The sequence below is a fragment of the Trichomycterus rosablanca genome, chromosome 24 (assembly GCF_030014385.1).
Source record: "Trichomycterus rosablanca isolate fTriRos1 chromosome 24, fTriRos1.hap1, whole genome shotgun sequence".
Taxonomy (NCBI): Eukaryota; Metazoa; Chordata; class Actinopteri; order Siluriformes; family Trichomycteridae; genus Trichomycterus; species Trichomycterus rosablanca.
Window position 1 is genome coordinate 18674619 of NC_086011.1, and position 18874 is coordinate 18693492.

The following is an 18874-nucleotide window of genomic DNA, read 5'->3' on the forward strand; positions in this document are numbered from 1 at the left end:
GGTGTAGTGAACAGTGTATAGTGCACTATGTAGGGTGTAGTGAATAGTGTATAGTGCACTGTGTAGTGATTAGTGTATAGTGCACTGTGTAGTGAATAGTGTATAGTGCACTATGTAGGGTGTAGTGAACAGTGTATAGTGCACTATGTAGGGTGTAGTGAACAGTGACGGTGTAATTTGCGACACCTCCTCTGACTCCGCCCCCACCATGCGGAAGTGAGGGAGTGCCAAAATAAAGGGCAGGACAAGACAGCCAAGATGGGAGGTTAGTGTCAAAGTTTGACTTTTCACTAAAATAACTTCAGTTTATTTCGTTTATAAAGTGATTATAAACTATAATCTGTATTAGTGTGAGTCCGGTGTGTGTTATAGAGCTTTATATCCGACACATAACTGATTTACATAAACTTTAACATTAGCTCATTCTGCTAACAGATACACACAGACCCATAAACACTGAAACACGATTTATTCTGATTATTTATTTATTTAAAACACAGTTAGTTTATTTATTTTACTTAGAGTGTAACACAATAATGTTTAACTGTATAAACCTGAGCTTTTAAGCAGTGTTATGACTTTAATCCACGCAGGCTCTCACTCCATTCATTTTCCAACCTTCCAACATATTCATCCTGGTCAGGCTCGCGGTGCCACCTGGGCACTGGGTGCACAGCAGGAATAAACTGAATACGGTGCTCACTCACACTGCCAAATTCACTCAAACCTAAGGGCGATTAAGAGCTGCCAATCCACCTTTGGCATATTATTGGTACCAGGAGGCACATGGAGAACATGCCAAAATTCCATACAGACTGAGACCGAAGGCGAGAAACAAACCAACATTACCAGCTGTGCCACTGCCCCCTTGTTGCCCTTTGATTTATGTTCGAACACACACGTTACACGACTTACAATTGTGAGCAAATACAGTCCAGGGTTAAGGGCCTTGCTCAAGAGCCCAACAGTGGCAGCTTGGTAGATGTGGGGCTTGCACCAGCAACCTTCTGATTACTAGTCCAATGCCTTAACCGCTGAGCTACCTGTCCTAAAAATGAGAACATTCCATTCAGCTGCTTCTGTATGTAGGGGTCACCACAGCTGACCTGGTCCACATACCAGACTGGGCAGTTTTTCCATCGGATTTCCTTCCTGACACACCCCTCCTATTTCTATATGGCTTGGGACCTGCACTGAGAGTGCACTGACAAATGCGCCTCCCAATAGCCAGGCTGTTTTGACCATCTCCCTTTTAGATATAGCCAATTATGTCGGTACACACCACCATTGATTCAAATTATTACTTTTATTGAATGTCTAAATGCCTGATTAATTACTATTAATTACGATATTGCTATAGCTTGCTTTGGGTGCAGCTCTTCAGCGTGAGGAACTACAGAACCTGTCATTGTTATTATAGAATTATTATTCTACAATTATTACATAATTATCATTGTAGAATTATAATTCACCACAGAGTCTCCATGTGTTCTATCATTAATGATACAGGATTCATTCTATTAATTCTACTATTAATTACTATAGCAATCGTAGTCTTTATTTGCCTAAATCCAATCCAAAGGTTTTGAGATTTGAACAGCTGACTCAGTCCTCAAAATCATTTGTTCAGTCGGTTATTTGGTGATCAGGATTTGGTCATTTTTGGGTCAGGTTAGTTATATTTAGTTTTTCTGTGAACATCAGACAGCTTCCACGAGCAGTTACAGTTGGACAGCTGGTTCCTCAGGTCCGATCGGCGCCTGGACACCGAACTGGTGGATAAACTCATTCTGCAGCTCAACAGAATCTACCCTCAGATCCTGAGCGACAAGGAGGCCACCAAGGTAAGAAGACAAGCTAGCTGTGCTGTACAGGTAGCTGTGATTGAAACCATATAAGACAGTATGTTCAATACATGTTGCGTGTTACAGTTTCGGGACCTGGACGTGCCCACGTGTGTGCGGCTGGGCGAGCTGATGGCTCACCTCCAGGAGAAAGGTGAAGAAGCATGTCGAGAGTTCTACCGGGCTCTTCACCTGCACGTGGAGGAGGTTTACTTCAGCCTCCCGTCACGTCTCAACCGCCGCAGGGGTGAGTACCTGTCAAACCTCAAACAAGCATCATGACTGTATTAACTCAGATACACTGAGAAGCCAACATTCCAGCCTCGATGAACAAAAAACACAGAGGAGAATCACTGTTTCAGCTCTTAAATCATCATTTTAGTGAATCAGAATCAGTCATCTGCTGCATCATGGTGCAGAATTTAGGCTTTATTTGGCTTCCTCGCCACCAGGTGGCACCAAACGTGCTGAATTGGCAGTGTAATTGCAATTCTGGAAACATTTGAACACTGATGAGCACTTTCATAAGCAATTAATACATTTCTAGGTGTATTCTGGCTGCATGTGGTCAGCTGGGGCAGCATGGTAGTGCAGTTGGTCGAGTGGGTGCCATAAAGCAGCATGGGTTCCGGTGGCCTAGGTTCAATCCTCTCTTTTGGTCTTCTGAAAACATTCAGAAGGTGGATAGGCTGCTCCAGATTACCCCTTGAGGAGAGTCTATACAAGAGAGTGGAGGCTGTTATAGCCGCTCATGATCAGGTGTCCAGGTTTTGATTTTACATCCTGATATATTGGCTTCGATCCACTGCAACAATCAGTGTTTCTTTACTAGACATAGTTACCAGTTACTTTAATAGTTTTGTGTTGGTAAAACAACGTTCGAGTCCCTCAGTAGTCCAGACGGAGGCCAAAACATCACATTTTTATATTTTAATTCTGCTCACACATTTACTCACCATTCAGTGAACTCAAACTAAATGTTTTTAACATGTATTCATTTTATTTTAGCCGAGTCTGTGGATCCATCAGTGATTCCAGCCATCAGACCCACAGAGAGACACGTGCTGAACGAGCAGGGTACACTTACTTTCGCTTCTCTTTGACTGAAACACCCGCTTATGTTTGCGTTCGTGTCGAATTCAGTGTTTTGTGCGCTTGTTTTAAGTGAAAATAATCTGCGTGCAGGTCCGTTGTTCTTCCTCGGCTGTTTCAGTGCAGTTTTGGGAGCAGCTTTATTGTATTACTATGGAGGTAAGAAGCACCCACGCTGCCTGTATGAAATAATTACGATACGCTGATGGTGAGCGTCTCGTCTAAAGAGTCTATATCATGTGTATTTACATACAGTATCAATTATTTCATTTAAACCTGTATTAGTGATATAACACCCAGTGTTTCATAATACACACATATTTGTCTCCCATTAAAACACAGGATGCCACCACCTTTCCCTTCAGACACAGCCAGTCATGTCTGCGTGGGCGCCTGGCCAGTCGATAGCACCTACTAAAATTTCAGTGTAATACGCCACTTTTTGACTGAATCATTATTGCCTATAGATGTCTGCGAAAAGAACTTTTATTAGTATTTATGGTGAAGCGTTTTCAAAATCATTAAACCCAAAAGGTCTAAACAGTATAAATTTCATATCAATGAAAAGCAAAGCCAAAATAAATCCTCCTTTTACCCGTTTCTGTGTTTTTTCCCCTTCTTCGGCAGAGTTAAAGACGGCGTCAGGTCCGAGCAGTGCTCTGGGTTTTGCCACTCTTGGGATTGGAAGAAAAGTGCGTGAGGTTCTAATCTGGTACACAGAGGACGGGATGAGCAGATAACCCATAGTGTTACTGTTTTACTGTTTTAATGATGATACTCCGATTAGCCTTGAAACAAGTTTAAGTGCCTCGTTATATCCGAGTTTTTATTGACCACGCTGTACATACTGTAAGTACTGTTTTTATCTCTGACAACAAGCCCAAAGGTCCTTCAATTCCACATTTTTAAGGGTTCAATTCATAATTCTAATAATTTACTGGTTGTTTACATACAAGATAATTATTCGGGCATTTACATTTATTACCTGCAATAATAATTTTATTCTAATGTCAGTTCACCTCGGCAGCTTATAGGATTCAATCAAGCATGGCAAGCATTTAGCTTGATATTTATTTTATTTTCTTTAACGTTGTACCTCTCTTTATAGCTACGACTCTTCTGAGGCATCAGTGCCTTTTTGGTATTTTGAATTTTTACCTTGCTTGGCCTTGTACATCAGCAGAATGTGTGCAGAAATGTACACGCCAGATTCAAAATACATGTATTAAGCCACTAAATTAAAGATAGAGGTCAGTAGAGGAGGATGGTATTAAAACCATGAATTTTAGCTTACATTTCAAATAAACCCTTAGGCTTGTTCAAATTGTAGCTTCGTGACAAGTCACATTTCAATTAAATTTCACTTTTGACTCTTATAATCCGACTAAATTAAAAAACATAAACATAAATGGACTTACTGTTACATGTAATCATTTTATTTCAGTTATATTCTTTCCCTGTGGGTGAATGAACCTGTGGAACACACAGTGCCCATAAAAACCATCAACATTCAGAAATTTAGTGGACAGTTGTTTAGTTGAGGGGCCAAAACAATGAATCCAGTACTATTGGTATAAATGCTGCATATATCTGACATGAGAGATTTATTCAACCACACCAAAACATCCAAATAAATGACAAATAATGAATAAACGAAGGGTAAGAGCAGTCAAATGTGTATAAAAGTCAGTCATGGGAACCCTGCATTTTGTGATTATGCAGAAATATTCAAATGCATTTTTAAAGCCCTTGTTGCTAAAATGCTAATCGCTAATTGCTCCACATCCATTCTCAATATTCTCTTAGACAAGAGCAGCACCTTCTGTAACACATTTTAATCCTATTAAGAGTTCAAATATGCAGATATTTACCATGTTTATTTTTATATTAGTAATATTGTAGTATTGTCACTTTAATCCTGTGCTAAGAGCTAACTCATACAAGCTAAATTGCGACGGTTCTCAGATTTGGTCGCCTCAGAGGTAGATGAGAACACAAAATTGTCTAAAAACTGAATAAAAACTTTAATTCTCAAGAATTTTTTTGAAGTTATCAAATATACACTACAATATACAAACAATACATTTCATTTAGAAGGTTTTTTAATCACCATTTAACTAGAGGAAGCCTTAGTGTCCACTTTCTTTTAGGTCTATTGGGTTTGTTTGGGACAAATGAAAAGGCTCCTCACTGTAAAGTCCACATTATTTTTGTATTTGTAAGAGAAATACGGTTAAATGTGTGAACGTGTGTAAACTATGCAGTGCAATATTACATCTGCATGATACATTTGTAATGATATTCATCATAAAATCATTATTCTGTGGAATAAATAAAATGTCAAGATTAAATTAAAGAATTTAAAAAGGGTTAACTGGCCAAAGCAAGGCTGGAAAATCGCTTTACTAAAGTTTTTTTTTGAGTAAATCCATAGTAATGGCTTGGCTGGTGTAAATGCAGATAATGTTAATAAATGATTTGGATTTTGCAGGATTCTTGTAAGTTGGTTCACTCTGAGCTTCTTCTGTAACTGACTGGAATAAATGTTGGATTTCTGAGGTGTTTATGGATTTAATTTATCTAACGCACAATGAAATGCAAAACTGCCACAAGTGCCTAAATGTATAAAACTCTGATATTAAGTGTATAAAGTGCCTTACCTTTTATAGTACAAACAATAAACCACTCAAACAACTTCACTGCTCTCCTTTTATTACTTATTTTTTATTATTTTTTGTATTTTATAATAAAAAAACAACATAATAGTGCTATATAAAACAATGATTTACACAAATATTAAAGTGAAAATGAATATTTGGTCATTATAATGGTTAGAAATACACAGATACACACCAAGTTGTGCATTTACATGCGACACCACAAAAATAACCCGTGAATAAAGAACTAAATCAAGTGTTGATTGAATATAACAGTGAAATAAAGGCAGCAGGTTTGGGGTTTTTTCTCTGAGATGTGATGTGATGACCTGTAGAGGACGCTCTAACTTCAGTCCTGAGCTCATGAGTCCAGACTCACCATGTAAATGCACTTTGTATTTATTTATTTATTTTCTTAAACTGCTTAAACCTGGTCAGGGAGATGGGAGTGGGACCAGTGCCACCCGGGCACTCTTGGCGCAAGGCAGGAGTACACCTGAAACAGCAGGCAGTAGTAAAAAGCCAATCCACCTTCATGTTTTGTGAGGTAGGAGGAAACCACACTGACATGAGGAGAACATGTTAAACCTTCTGACAGGCAGTGACTGGCGGTGAGGATCGAATCCAGGTCATTAATGTGCCATTGTGCACTGTGCTGCCCTTTGTACTTTCATTTCTTCTTAGCAATTGTGATAATCTGGAGATTTTGGGGAAGTTCTAGGAGTAATGTTTACACAAAGTATTTAGGGGATGTACAGTAAGTGATGACAGCATATGAGGTATGATGTAGGGTCCCATGAGGGATTAGACAAATCTGCCAACTCATTTGATGGTTAGCTTCTTAATATCAGCTTTAGCTTCTAGAAGAAAACAGCTCAGCTTCAGAATAAAGAACCATCAGCATTGTTAGTTCAGGGATTGATTATAAATGTAATAAACACTATACAGTGTAGTGAGATGATGGGCCACCATAAATTTCCCAAACAACTTCAATGCATCTTGGATTTAATCTTAATTCTATAGTTTCAGAAACTGTACCGTTCATCTCAAAACCAACAAAATGTGTTACACAGGGTTGAAGCTCTGGTGATTTTTTGTGTCTGTACTTGTCAAGCTTGTGCTAGCCGGCTAGCTATGGATAAAACATTTAAAATTTTATATTCATCACAGGTAAAAATGAGTAGGATTTCAGTGTGACTCTTGATTTACATCATATCCTGAATGAACATCGGCTTCCTATCAGCCTTTACATCAGTAATAAAAAGTCCTACATTTTAACCCAAAGTCCATCTGGGTTGCAGCGATTCTTCATTTCTTTAAACTTCATTTGTTTTAACGTAATGTAACCTGATCTCCAAATATTTAAATCAAGTACTGGCCGTGTTCACCAGAGATCACTAGCAAAGCTACTTAAAACCACTTGGGATGAGTGATGCAGATGTGGAGAGAGTGATCGGCGTGGTGATCATGCATCTTTGGGTCTCTGTACGCCGAACGCTGTGATGAAGACGTTGACAACGACGATGATGAAGACGAGGGCGGTGGAGACGTTCTCCAGTATGTTCAGTCGATAGTGTTTACTCTCGTCATTCAGGTTCCACTTCACTGTAAACAAAAGATAAATCAACTACAAACCATCCTGTTACTGATTCTCAATTCTGATTGGTCGAAATGTGTTGATTACTTTTCTTTTATTGTTTTATTACAGTTTGGACAAGCTACCTAAATAGTTTGTTATAATAGTCAATAACTGGACAGGAATTGCACTCTCCAGAGGAAACCACAAGCTGAAGAACCCATGGTGAGGATTAAACCCAGGTCTTCAGGAAGCATGTTGTTGTGCAGCACCCACTCTACCAGCCATGGCTTTTTTTGACCACTCACACTGGTGCTGTGCATCAGTGCCACTGTGCTACCCAGAACAAGCTTCAGTATTGGTATGCATGGACGTTTTACCTATGAAGATGAGCAGCACTCCGACCACGATCTGCAGAACGAGCGAGATGCTGATGAGGGTGATGAGAGGTGTGTAGAAATTAAACGTCGGCCCCTGCTCCAGCACCGCCTTCAGCTGCGACGCGTTAGCCATCAGCAGCGCTACGTCCAGCATGCTCTCCGCCGCGCTCTTCTTATTAGCATAGTGGTTCATGTTGAGAGGGGCCGACGTCCTCCTCCAGTGGCGCGGCCTCGGAGCCTAAACGCACAAAAAACACCCAGAGAGGCACTGTTATTACAGCGTTCAGGACGTGATGGACGGTAATTACGGCAGTAGGAACGCTGAGGAGGAGCGAGCTGCTATTTTAGTGCCATGAAGTAAAAAAATCATCCTGAAGCAGTGACGGCGTTTTACACAAATCAATAAGCGTAGAAGAAAACAAAGAACAACTACAAGCCACTAGGACCTCAGTTCTCCTAGCAAGAACAGCATCTTCTGAAATACAATATTTAACCCTCATTCACCTCCTCCAATATCATCATATGTAACCAAACTGGGTTTTTAAATGAGAAAACATTTCATATTATAAAAATACAATACAAAAAAAATCTGGCAACCTTGTAGGAGTGAACATCATGATGGTACATACACATATACCCTATTTAAATACAGATTTATTTATTTAAAAAGCCTTTCCTCATCTTCCTATTGAACCTTCCAGATTTAATGCATTTCTGGTCACATTTCCTATGAGATGGTTTGGTGTTGTGGAGTTTGGTCATGTTTACTGGTCAGCGATTAGTGTGAAATTCCAGTTTACAGAAGGTTGTGTGTTGTTCTCACAGGGCAAATAAAAGAAAGTGATCAGCAAGGTCAAAGGAAGTGAAGTAAAGAATGTCAGGATGGTCTGAACTAACTTCCTTCCTCACACTCTGTTGGACCTGACATTTTATTAACATCCTTTATTTAAAACATTTTATTATTATTATTTAGTACAATTATCAGCTGATTACTGCCATTCTATATTCCTGTAGTTTCTTTTTTATTAAAAGTCAAAAATGAACGTTCAGTCCTAAACATTTTCGGTTCCTATAACCAGATGAGCCGCTGTGCTGCCCTATTGAAAGATCAGATTAAATGAATAAATAACAGCACACTGGATGTTTGGGTGTTTTCCACACAAGACCCAGACACAAACATATTTAATACTATTGGTCCCACCTAACACACACACACCTCCACCAGCAGCATCCCAGTCCTTCCCCCAGTTTATGTTACCAGTGTGGGAAACACTGTATAACGGACTTTCAGGACACGCTAAGCATGCGAAGACAGCAGATACCACCATGGTCATGTGACCCAAACAGTTTCTCAGAAAGCATTCCATTCAGTCTGGAAATTCTGAATGGAAACTGGAATACAGCCCATACGCTGGGAGTTTACCAGTTCAGAAACGAAAACCAGGAGTGGAAGTGAAAGTTCCTGTCTGACGTCATGATTAAACAGCAGCAGTTTGGTTCAGTCTGTGTTTATAAAACTCCTGCAGACCGAATCTTTCTCCAGTGAAGAGAATGAAGGTTGAATTTGGGTGGTGACAAACACCAGTCCACGCACACAACAGAGAAACCCTTTGTGAGTAAACTGGCACGAGTAGACAGGAAAACGACTCTCACGCTGCACCCGGGCACCAAGCTTCCCTTACAGAAGCTTATCTGAAGTCAACAGTCCATCTTATCATTCTCTCTCACCCCTCGTCCCCCTGGCCTGGTCTACTAAACCGAAACATCAACTCACCCGCAGGAAAACGACCACCACTGCTAGAAAACAGCCGATGAGATCAAGGCTCACCCAATCCTGTCAAACCATTCTGATTATAAAGCATATTCTCTTGCAATGCCCCGTCTTCAGTTAAGTAAGAAAATGTTTTTATTCAGCAGACCAAATGAAAGACATTTGAACTTTAGAAGTTGCATATAATAAAGTATAAAGCGATTCCTAAACGCAGCAAACGTCAAACCACTCGCATAGTGATTGAACACTGAGCTGGCACCTCTCAAGAACGGATACCTGGTCGTATACATAGACTTTATAAACAATCAGGTGTGTCACGTGAAAAGCCATAAATGTTAAATAAATAAAAAAAACCTGATCTAGTAGAAACTCTCTTCATGCTTCACATTGTGGGTAGATCGTACGTTTCTTTCTCTACACAAACTAGAAAGCAACGGTCACCGACAACAAACTTCTGCTTTGCAGTGCAAACATCCTCATTGAGCGATCGAACAATATCAAGCACGTTCCAAAAAGACTGAGTCAGGAATACAGCCTGGGTAAGCTGTCAATCCATCACAGAGCATCCTACACTTACTTATTGGCTCATTTACACCTAAAGCCATTCCACCTTCTGCATGTTTTGACAGATTAATTGTACTCTAGGACTCTAGGAGCTGTTAACACACACAGAAAGGTGCCCATGTATAAGCTGTGTGTGGAAAATGTAAAGATGCACTGCCAGTTCACTATACTACAGTATTACAGATCTGACTGTTTAGTACAATGGTCTAAGATTAGAGTTGAGATCCAGTCGGACTGGTTTCTTTAGATGAATTTAACTGGATCAAATGAGTATAAAGGCCAAAACCACAAAACAAAAACAGACTGGAGTTCTTGAAAATAGTAGTCAATTAATAATAGTCCACTCTTTGTACGATTAATAAGTGTAGGACTGGTTGAACTTTCATGTGACCCTGGTTTAACAAGGCAGGGCAAAACCACAAAAGCAACAGAGAACTACATTTGCCCTTCTGCCCCTCACATTCGTGCTGAAACTGAAACCCAGTCTAAAACTGAAGAGGGGAAATAAAAAAAAATTTCGTCATTGCGTTAGCGTCGTTGTTCGCTCAGGGTCAGGTGGTCTGAATTTCACCGATTTGCTTCAGCTTGGAGATTTAGTGTTGAATTCATAGATTTTTCTGTTAATCATTTATTCATCTGCTCTGCAAAGTCCCAACCAGAGGAAACCACATAGAGGCCACATACAAGAGGACATTTTAAATCTATGCAATATTAAATTAAAACTTTATTGTCTTGAATGCTTGAAATGTAAAGGTCTGGTTGATAGGTTGGCCTGCATGGGGACTCCTGTTGTGCACCCGTGACTCTGTGCTCTAGATTGGTGTCCAAATTCTTTTACACCCCCACATCCTCGACAACGCTGAACCTTAATGATAAAGCCGAAATGTGCAATTCTAGGGCATAAGACACTTTCTGGGTAAAGCTGAGTCGGTTTCTTAGCTGCACTGAACTACCCTAAATAATGTGGAAGTGATACTTCTGTACACCCTCTTTTAGGGTGTGTTCAGTGTTCCAAACTTTTTATACCCTGAAATTCTCAGTAAAGCTGAACCAGCATGAAGCTAGTTGTGCAATTATAGTACATGAGGTGCTTTCTGGGTTAAGCTAAATTGGTTCAAAAGTTTTTGAGATGTTGGCGGATTAAAGAGCCTCCATCAGCGTTTTACAGAACACAATGCTGATAGACGCCTTCGTCTGATACACCCTGTTTCTCTGGAACAGTGAGCTAAATCATAAAGGCTGTAGTTATTTGAAAAGAATTGCAGGACAAACTGATTTTGACCTAAACAGTTACAGAGTGAACATTAATCACTTAATTTCATCACAATCAACACTATTCTACCCCCCACACCCCACCCACACCCCACAAAACGTTCCTGCTAATAAAAAAAGCACAGCAATGCTAATAAGAAAGTGCGAATCCATCAAAGGAACATTCAGAACCTTGTAGTACTGAGGACAAACCATAATAATGCCTTACAGTGGATGTCTTGAAGCTGTTATTGCTAACAATGTTGTGTGATTTACTTATTTACTGCTAGAATATCTTGGACACAGTTGTATTTTTAGACAGCATATTTATCAGAGCCCTGAGCCCAAAATAAACAATTGTTCCTAAGCCGAACAAACAGCTCCGACTTCAGGTAGAATTCAGGTTTTTCCCAAAGTGGCACAAGGCAGCACAACACCACCATATTTTCTCTTAAATAAATGCTGTTTCTTAAAGTAAACAGGGTAGAACTGTAGCTCTAGCGGTTACAAGGTCACCCACAGCCACAGACTGTTTGTCCCCATGCTAGCTATTTAGCAAGGCAGATTCATGTGTATGCCATGTTTTCAGTTGTGACTGAAGTGCTTTTGGATGTACTTGTTTTGTAGCTTCATAAAGAAACCAAACAAGTCAAGACTAATCAGACATTGATCCATAAGTGCATCTTTATTGTGCTGATCTGTAGTCTGGTATGAATAAAATCTCACCCCTGTCTCAGATTTACATTTATGCCATAGGTGCTTTAATCCAAAGTGACCGAATACAGTGCCAGCAACTGAGGGTTAAGAGCCCTGCATCTGAGCCCAACAGGGTCAACTTGGCGGTTTTGAGGCTGGACCTTCACCTTCTGACCTACTAGTCTACTAGTCCAGTATCTTAGCCAGTGAGTGACCACTGCTATTATGGTTTAATACTTTTGTATCGTCCAGCCCTTGAGTCCGAGTCTGAAATTGACTCAGATTTCCATTATGTTCCCTCCCAAAGTCACGTGTTGCAGCTTTATTATTAATATATTGTGCGATATAAAAAAGCACAGCAATGCTAATAAGAAACCGTGAATCCATCAAAGGAACATTCAGAACCTTGTAGATGTCTATATTTAGTAGACGTCTTGAAGCTGTTATTGCTAACAATGTTGTGTGATTTACTTATTTACTGCTAGAATATCTTGGACACAGTTGTATTTTTAGACAGCATATTTATCAGAGCCCTGAGCCCAAAATAAATTGTTACAAAGCCGACCAAACAACAGCAGCACAACACCACCATATTTTCTAGTGAGTGACCACTGCTATTATGGTTTATCGTCCAGCCCTTGAGTCCGGTTTAAGACTTAAGGTTTGTCCCCATGCTAGCTATTTAGTAAAGCAGACTCACATGTATGCCATGTTTTCAGTTGTGAAAATCCTAGTGGACTGAAGTGCTTTTGGATGCACTGGTCTTGTAGCCAAACAAGTCAGTCCAACATTGACAAGTGCACCTTTATTGTGTTGATTTGGAGTCGGGTGTGAATGTCTCAGATTTACATTTATGCCATTGAGCAGGTGCTTTTATCCAAAGTGACCGAATACAGTGCCAGCAACTGAGAGTTAAGAGACTTGTATCAGGGCCAAACAGGGGCAACTTGGTGGTTTTGAGGCTGGACCTTCACCTACTAGTCTACTAGTCCAGTATCTTAGTCAGTGAGTGACCACTGCTATTATGGATTAACACTTTTGTGTCGTCCAGTTTGAAATTGTGGCTTTAGTGACTCAGTTTTACATTATTTTCCTTACCAAAGTCACGTGTTGCAGCTTTATTATTAATATATAGTGCAATGTGTACAATTTTGGACAATATTTACAACTTTATTATTAAGAAGTGTACTATTGCTGCTGTTGTTCTATTCATTACGAGGCTCGTCGGGTTTCTGTAACCATGGTTACCGGACACCCCACATTCGAGCGAATTATTACGTATTACATACAGAGTAGCCACGCATTATTACGTAGTACATACAGGGTATCAGCATGGTAAAACAGGGTGTAACGATGCTGGTTAGGCGGTTTACTTTCACCGGGACTTTTGTTTGTTCCTGTGTGAATCCACCTCGTATCTTACTGAATTACACACTGTAAACACATTAGCATTCCGCTACACGGTAATAGTGGACAAAATGGCTACTCTAGAAGCACACATACACACACACACACACTGACCTCTCCGTCCTGTCGGTGTGTATCCGCACCGCCGTTCATCTCCATCGTCTCAGACGCCATGTCTCCTCTCTGTATGACTGAATGAACGTGAGTGTGAGTTTAAACCCAGTTCAGTTCAGAGCTTTTACGTAGGGACCAGTGGGCTGGGTTTGTTCCTGACCAGTGAGAGTTCCACCACACTACACTACCCCACTACACACACACATCAGCACATCTGTTTGGATGTAGGAACTTCGACCACTTCACTTTTCTGACTGCTGAAATACAGATGTGCAGTAATAACGGTTACACATGGCTAGAACCTGCCAACCGGGCACCCTGGGTGAAAATCTACGTGCCACTCTTTAGCAGCCACAGCATGTTCATCAGTCATGACACCCACCTCTTTACTTACACCAGGAGTTATTTGACGTTTTACAGCCAAGGGACCCTTCATGTGGAAGAAGAATCCACTCACATAGTTCTTTCATAAAAACAATTATTTACAGTTTCACTTTTTAGATCTCACAGTGGTGGTTTATTGGTAAGTTACTGGAGTATTCATTGAAGGGCGGCACGGTGGCATCACAGCAAAAAGGTCCTGGGTTCGATCCCCAGGTAGGGTGTCTGCGTGGGTTTCCTCCAGGAGCTCCGGTTTCCTCCCACATTCCAGAAACATGCCACCATGCCACCAGGCTAATTGGAGATACTGAATTGTTCTATAGGTACCAGCCGCTAGGATGCATAAACCAGTGCATTGCAGTGCCGGTCCCAAGCCCGGATAAATAGGGAAGGGCATGTCAGGAAGGGCATCCGGCATAAAAACTGTGGCAAATCAATAATGCGGATCATGATCCGCCGGCGACCCCTAACGGGAGCAGCCGAGGAAATATATAGACTGGACTATTTGTTAAAAAGGTTCAAGCCACACCACTGCAAGCTACCACTGTCGAGCCCTAATAAAATTATAATAAAAATAAAGCATATGCCAAAGACCCAAATGTAATAGCTGATAGCTACATAACCCACTCTGTGCTCATGTTTAGCAGGTAGAAGTTTCTCCACAAGAGGATGCTGTAACACAGTATTAATACATGTTCTTTGCATCAACGACGGTGCATTTATTTATTTACGTCTTTTAAAAAATAGAATGTTAAAGCTTACATTCAAATTAAGCTCAAATTGGAATAGTTAGTTATAAAAAGTGTCGCACAAGTGCTGTAGTGCTCTGGCTCTTGTTATAAGTGTTTAATTACGACTTTCTAACTACATTAATACGTTTTTCCAAATGTAAAAATGAGTGGTTATAACAATTTCTTAACAATAAGCTTTTATAGTGGATCCAGACCATAAATGCATTTAAACTATTCAACATACAGTATAACAATACATTTCTGCCCAGCTTACGTTATTTATCTGTACCCTGGTATGAATGATATAATCTTTAGCAAAGCTAAAGTTCCATGGTTAAACACCTTTGTATCTATCTTTGTATTTGGTGTGTATGGTTGTTCCATCCAGTGCTGTGTACGCTGACCCCCCACCACCACCCCACTGCAAAACAAAGAACAAAAAAATTCCAGCTTTAATTAAACATTTTGTATGATGTGAAAGTGTTTAAACAAGATTTGTGATTCAGGCTGGAATTAGAATTACTGTCTATTGTTGCTGTTCTATTATTCCTGATCAATAGAAGGGTCGTGTTTCTGTAACCATGGTTACCAGTATGCATGTACACACACCCACACACACGTATTTACTTTTAAATGTATATTTATTATAAACAATAGTGTATAATTCAACCTTAATGGAAATTATGATAAAAAATGTATTATCTTTTTATTAAGTTTGGTTAAAACTGTTCTCTGAAGAACTGTGTGTAAGTGCAGATCAGAACCTAAGATGACTAATGAGTTTTGAAAGACTTTGTTTATGCTGCCACCTTCTGGTCTGTATGGGTATTCTCTCTCTCTCTCTCTCTCTCTCTCTCTCTCTCTCTCTCTCTCTCTCTCTCTCTCTCTCTCTCTCCCTCTCTCTCTCCCTCTCTCTCTCTTTACAATAAATTATTAGTAAGACACGAGGAGAAAAATATAATTGAGGATCAAGGATCTTGCACTAAACTTTTATACTACGTGTCCAAAGTCCGGTCCTGGTTGTGTGAACAGTATTTTGGACACCCCTGGTATATTGCGTGTATATTGCCAGGTTAACATAACGCCTTTATTTGTCATATATACATATATACGTGTACAGCACAACGAAATTCTTTCTTTGCATATCCCAGCTTGTTTGTCAGAGTGCAGGGTCAGACGTTGTACGGTGGCCCTGGAGCAGAGAGGGTATAGAGCCTTGCTCTAGGGTCCAACAGTGGCTGCATGGCAGAGCTGGCATACAAACTCTCAACCTTTCACTTGATAGACCAAAGTTTTACCCACTAGGCCAGCGGTCCACAACCTTTTTTTTTGCACCACAGACCGGTTTCATATAAGATATAATTTCACGGACCAGCGGGGGCAGGAGGATTTAAAATAGAATAACTATAGAATGGAAAATCAGTGTGAATCCTGAGCTTTTTTCACTGCAACAAGACGCTGCTCCCACCTAGTGGTGATTGGGGACAATAACACCCGAAAAGTATTGGAAATTTAATTGCTCTTGTAGTGTCTCTAATTATTTATTCTTTCTGTGCGGCTCGGTAATAAATGACCCTCAGACTGGTACCGGTCCCTGGCCCGGTGGTTGGGGACCACTGCACTAGGCTACCACTGTCCCTAACTAAGTTAAGCATAAATTAAGAAATTAGTTACAAAACTGCCACGTAAGAATAAGTTAGCAAACAAAAACTATTGTGCATTTAGAAAGCCCAGCAAACACATCCTAAACACGACGTATGTGTATTATAGTTCTGTAAGCTAGCTGGCTATGTAAATTGTATAGATACAAGACAGATACAAAAAGCTTACTTATTAAATGATAAAATAGATAAAATAGTGCATGTCTACAGATTACAATACAGATTACCACAAGATAAAATTAGCTGCTTGCTAGTACTTTATGTTGTCCACCAATTTAGCATGACTAGCTAGCTAACATAGCTACATGTGTGCACAAGTGTGGGTGAATGTTGGCAGCCCTATGACAGATGAATTTTGCTCAGGATTATTATACAACTGCGACTCTAGAACCCAGTCTGATGTGCCATAAACTGAAGCCAAGTCAACAAATAAACAATCCAGTAAATCTTAACCTGCCATGTTGTTCTTTACAGAAACTCCAGACTGCTGCCTCAGTCATCATTTTATTATTTTATTTATTTATCTGAGTACTTCTATCTCTCTGTAGTAACCTGCTGAGATTTTAAACACCACTTACATCAAAAACAGTCACTCAAACCCTTAAGACATACAATTAAGCTAATTACTGGTTACTCATGCAGCTCTAGAATCTTGTAGCTGTGGACTAAACCCACACTGTTTTCTACACAGAACCCATCACAAAATCATCACTAAATTATCACTAAATCATCACTAAATCATAACAGTGTGGTGAATTTAAATGCTTTATGAGTTCTCACAGCACAGGGGTAAATCTAGCCTACAGGAACCTAAAATCCATCAACAAACTTGTATGTATGTAACTTTTACTACACAAATAAGTTGTGAAAGCAGATAAACGAGGTAATTTCGTTGCTTACTGTAGGCAGGTCATGATGCAAGATCTGATCTAAGTCAGCCCACTTATGATTAACACACACAGTACAGATGTGTTTACTTCAGCTGCTGGACGGATGAAATGATGGACAGAGAAAAATCATTTTAGTGTGAGTACATAATAATAATATATAAGCTGAATGCTTTTGAGCTGGATCTTACACACGTTTTGTGATATATGTGGATGCATTGATAGATGGATAAATAAATAAATAAATACGTTTGTGGTTGATTAGGGATTAGTGTAGTTATAGGTGTTAATGGATGGATGGATGGATGGATGGATGGATGGATGGATGGATGGATGGATAGATAGATAGATAGATAGATAGATAGATAGATAGATAGATAGATAGATAGATACTTTATTGATCCTTTGCAGGAAATTTCTTTGTTACAGCAGCTCACATCAGACAACAACTTTGTGCATACATACAACATTCACTAACAGTATAAAAAACAAGCAATAAAAATTAAAATGTACAGTATGATTTTATATACATGTAAACACTTTTATGGTGCATGCATAGCAGACAAATGCATCGCATTTTATATGACTACTATTATAATTAAATATTAATACTTGATCATTACAGGAAATTATAACTCTAATTCAAGATTCAAGATTCAAGATTTACTTTATTGTCATTTCACTGTACAGAAAAAACGAAATTACGTGCATTGGTTCATGCTAAAAACACCGCAGGTTTAAAATAGAAAATATATATAAATACGTAGGATTAAAAGAGGTACATCAAAAGTTAAATATAATAATATTCACATTACGAAAATTGCACATAGTAGTTATTAAGTATTGCACATGCAGAAAAATTCAGTGATTATACATACTGATGATTATTGCACATACAAACACAAATAAAGGAATAAAATCTGGACACTCGGTTGAAGTGACTTTGGAATGAATGAAGTTATTTATTGTTCATTTGCCTTTAGGTTGTAGTGATATACTGAGGCGGGGATTTAAACCCTGATTGGTCTTTAAATCGGTCAGTCACTCCGATCTGGCAACCCAGAGAGACGCGGTGCGCACTAAGGGGAGCGGCTGCACCCACCCGAACCGCACGCGCTCACCGGACTGGCGCTGCTGCATCACCGGAGCAGGAGGCTCCAATAATGCGCAGTTCAGCCCGGTAACCGAGTTTACATCCTGCGACATGCACGCGGGGACGGGACGTCGGGAGCGCGCAGAGGACAAACGGGCGACCGGAATTAACGGGGCAAAGTGATCTGACCAGAGCTGGACTGATGCAGGGATCGGACATCATCCAGGAGACGATACTGTCTGATATACAGGAGATACAGGATGCTGCGTAGGAACGTACAGATGTGCGCGCGTGTGTGTTTTAAGGTGGAAGTCCGGCTTCTCTGCGGGGGGGATTAGCCTACAGCCGGGGAAATAAGCCTTTTATTAGGATTAACATCTGAGCATGTGCACCACGGTGTTAATACTTTTGCATGCCGGCGTCCGATGCGGGAACTTTGTTCTTGTGACGTCACAATTGTAATAACACCGATAATGACGACAGGCTCATATTACTGCATTGAGATGATGTCATATAGCCTGCATAAATATTCATATATGCATATTGCATAGCTTAAAATAGGTGGCAAATATGGACTGTCTATATTTCCCATGCCGTCTGAGCATGCGCCAGTAAGTAAAACCCCCTAATATCTGACACTAAGATATAGCAGACTCACATTTGCTATGTAGCTGTTGCTAAATCAATCATATTCCCATAAACAGCCTGGTATAAAAGTTGTTTTTACTATATTATTAAATATGATTTAATCATATAGCCCATATTAAGC

At 39.9% G+C, this 18874-nt stretch overlaps 2 protein-coding genes across 3 annotated transcripts; one reads left to right on the plus strand and one right to left on the minus strand.

Annotated features, from left to right (window-relative positions):
• Positions 1-247: 247 nt before the first annotated feature.
• Positions 248-5635, plus strand: card19 (caspase recruitment domain family, member 19). The gene is made up of 6 exons (XM_062986853.1): positions 248-265; positions 1705-1844; positions 1932-2091; positions 2853-2921; positions 3030-3095; positions 3564-5635. Exons 1-6 carry the CDS (start codon positions 259-261, stop codon positions 3674-3676), a joined length of 555 nt encoding a protein of 184 aa, XP_062842923.1. The 5' UTR covers positions 248-258; the 3' UTR covers positions 3677-5635.
• An 11-nt stretch (positions 5636-5646) lies between these two features.
• ninj1 (ninjurin 1) lies at positions 5647-13431 on the minus strand. Of its 2 annotated transcripts, none has more exons than XM_062986854.1 (3): positions 13353-13431; positions 7550-7787; positions 5647-7198 (listed from the first exon to the last, which is right to left on the minus strand). In XM_062986854.1, the coding sequence occupies exons 1-3, from the start codon at positions 13410-13412 to the stop codon at positions 7059-7061; spliced, it is 438 nt and encodes a 145-aa protein (XP_062842924.1). In that variant the 5' UTR covers positions 13413-13431; the 3' UTR covers positions 5647-7058. The 2 variants fall into 2 exon arrangements, with proteins under 2 accessions (XP_062842924.1, XP_062842925.1); XM_062986855.1 differs by lacking the exon at positions 13353-13431 and adding an exon at positions 9675-9692.
• Positions 13432-18874: the final 5443 nt, after the last annotated feature.

What these genes read in the sequence shown, in the direction of transcription:
- ninj1 (XM_062986854.1), bottom strand. Translation starts at nt 13,412, where the DNA reads ATGGCGTCTGAGACGATGGAGATGAACGGCGGTGCGGATACACACCGA. An exon ending in CACACCGACAGGACGGAGAG is followed by an intron (nt 7,788 to 13,352) that starts GTCAGTGTGTGT and finishes TTGTGCGTTTAG; the next exon opens with GCTCCGAGGCCGCGCCACTG. An exon ending in AGTGCTGCTCATCTTCATAG is followed by an intron (nt 7,199 to 7,549) that starts GTAAAACGTCCA and finishes TTTTGTTTACAG; the next exon opens with TGAAGTGGAACCTGAATGAC.
- card19 (XM_062986853.1), top strand. An exon ending in ACGTCTCAACCGCCGCAGGG is followed by an intron (nt 2,092 to 2,852) that starts GTGAGTACCTGT and finishes ATTTTATTTTAG; the next exon opens with CCGAGTCTGTGGATCCATCA. An exon ending in TTTATTGTATTACTATGGAG is followed by an intron (nt 3,096 to 3,563) that starts GTAAGAAGCACC and finishes CTTCTTCGGCAG; the next exon opens with AGTTAAAGACGGCGTCAGGT.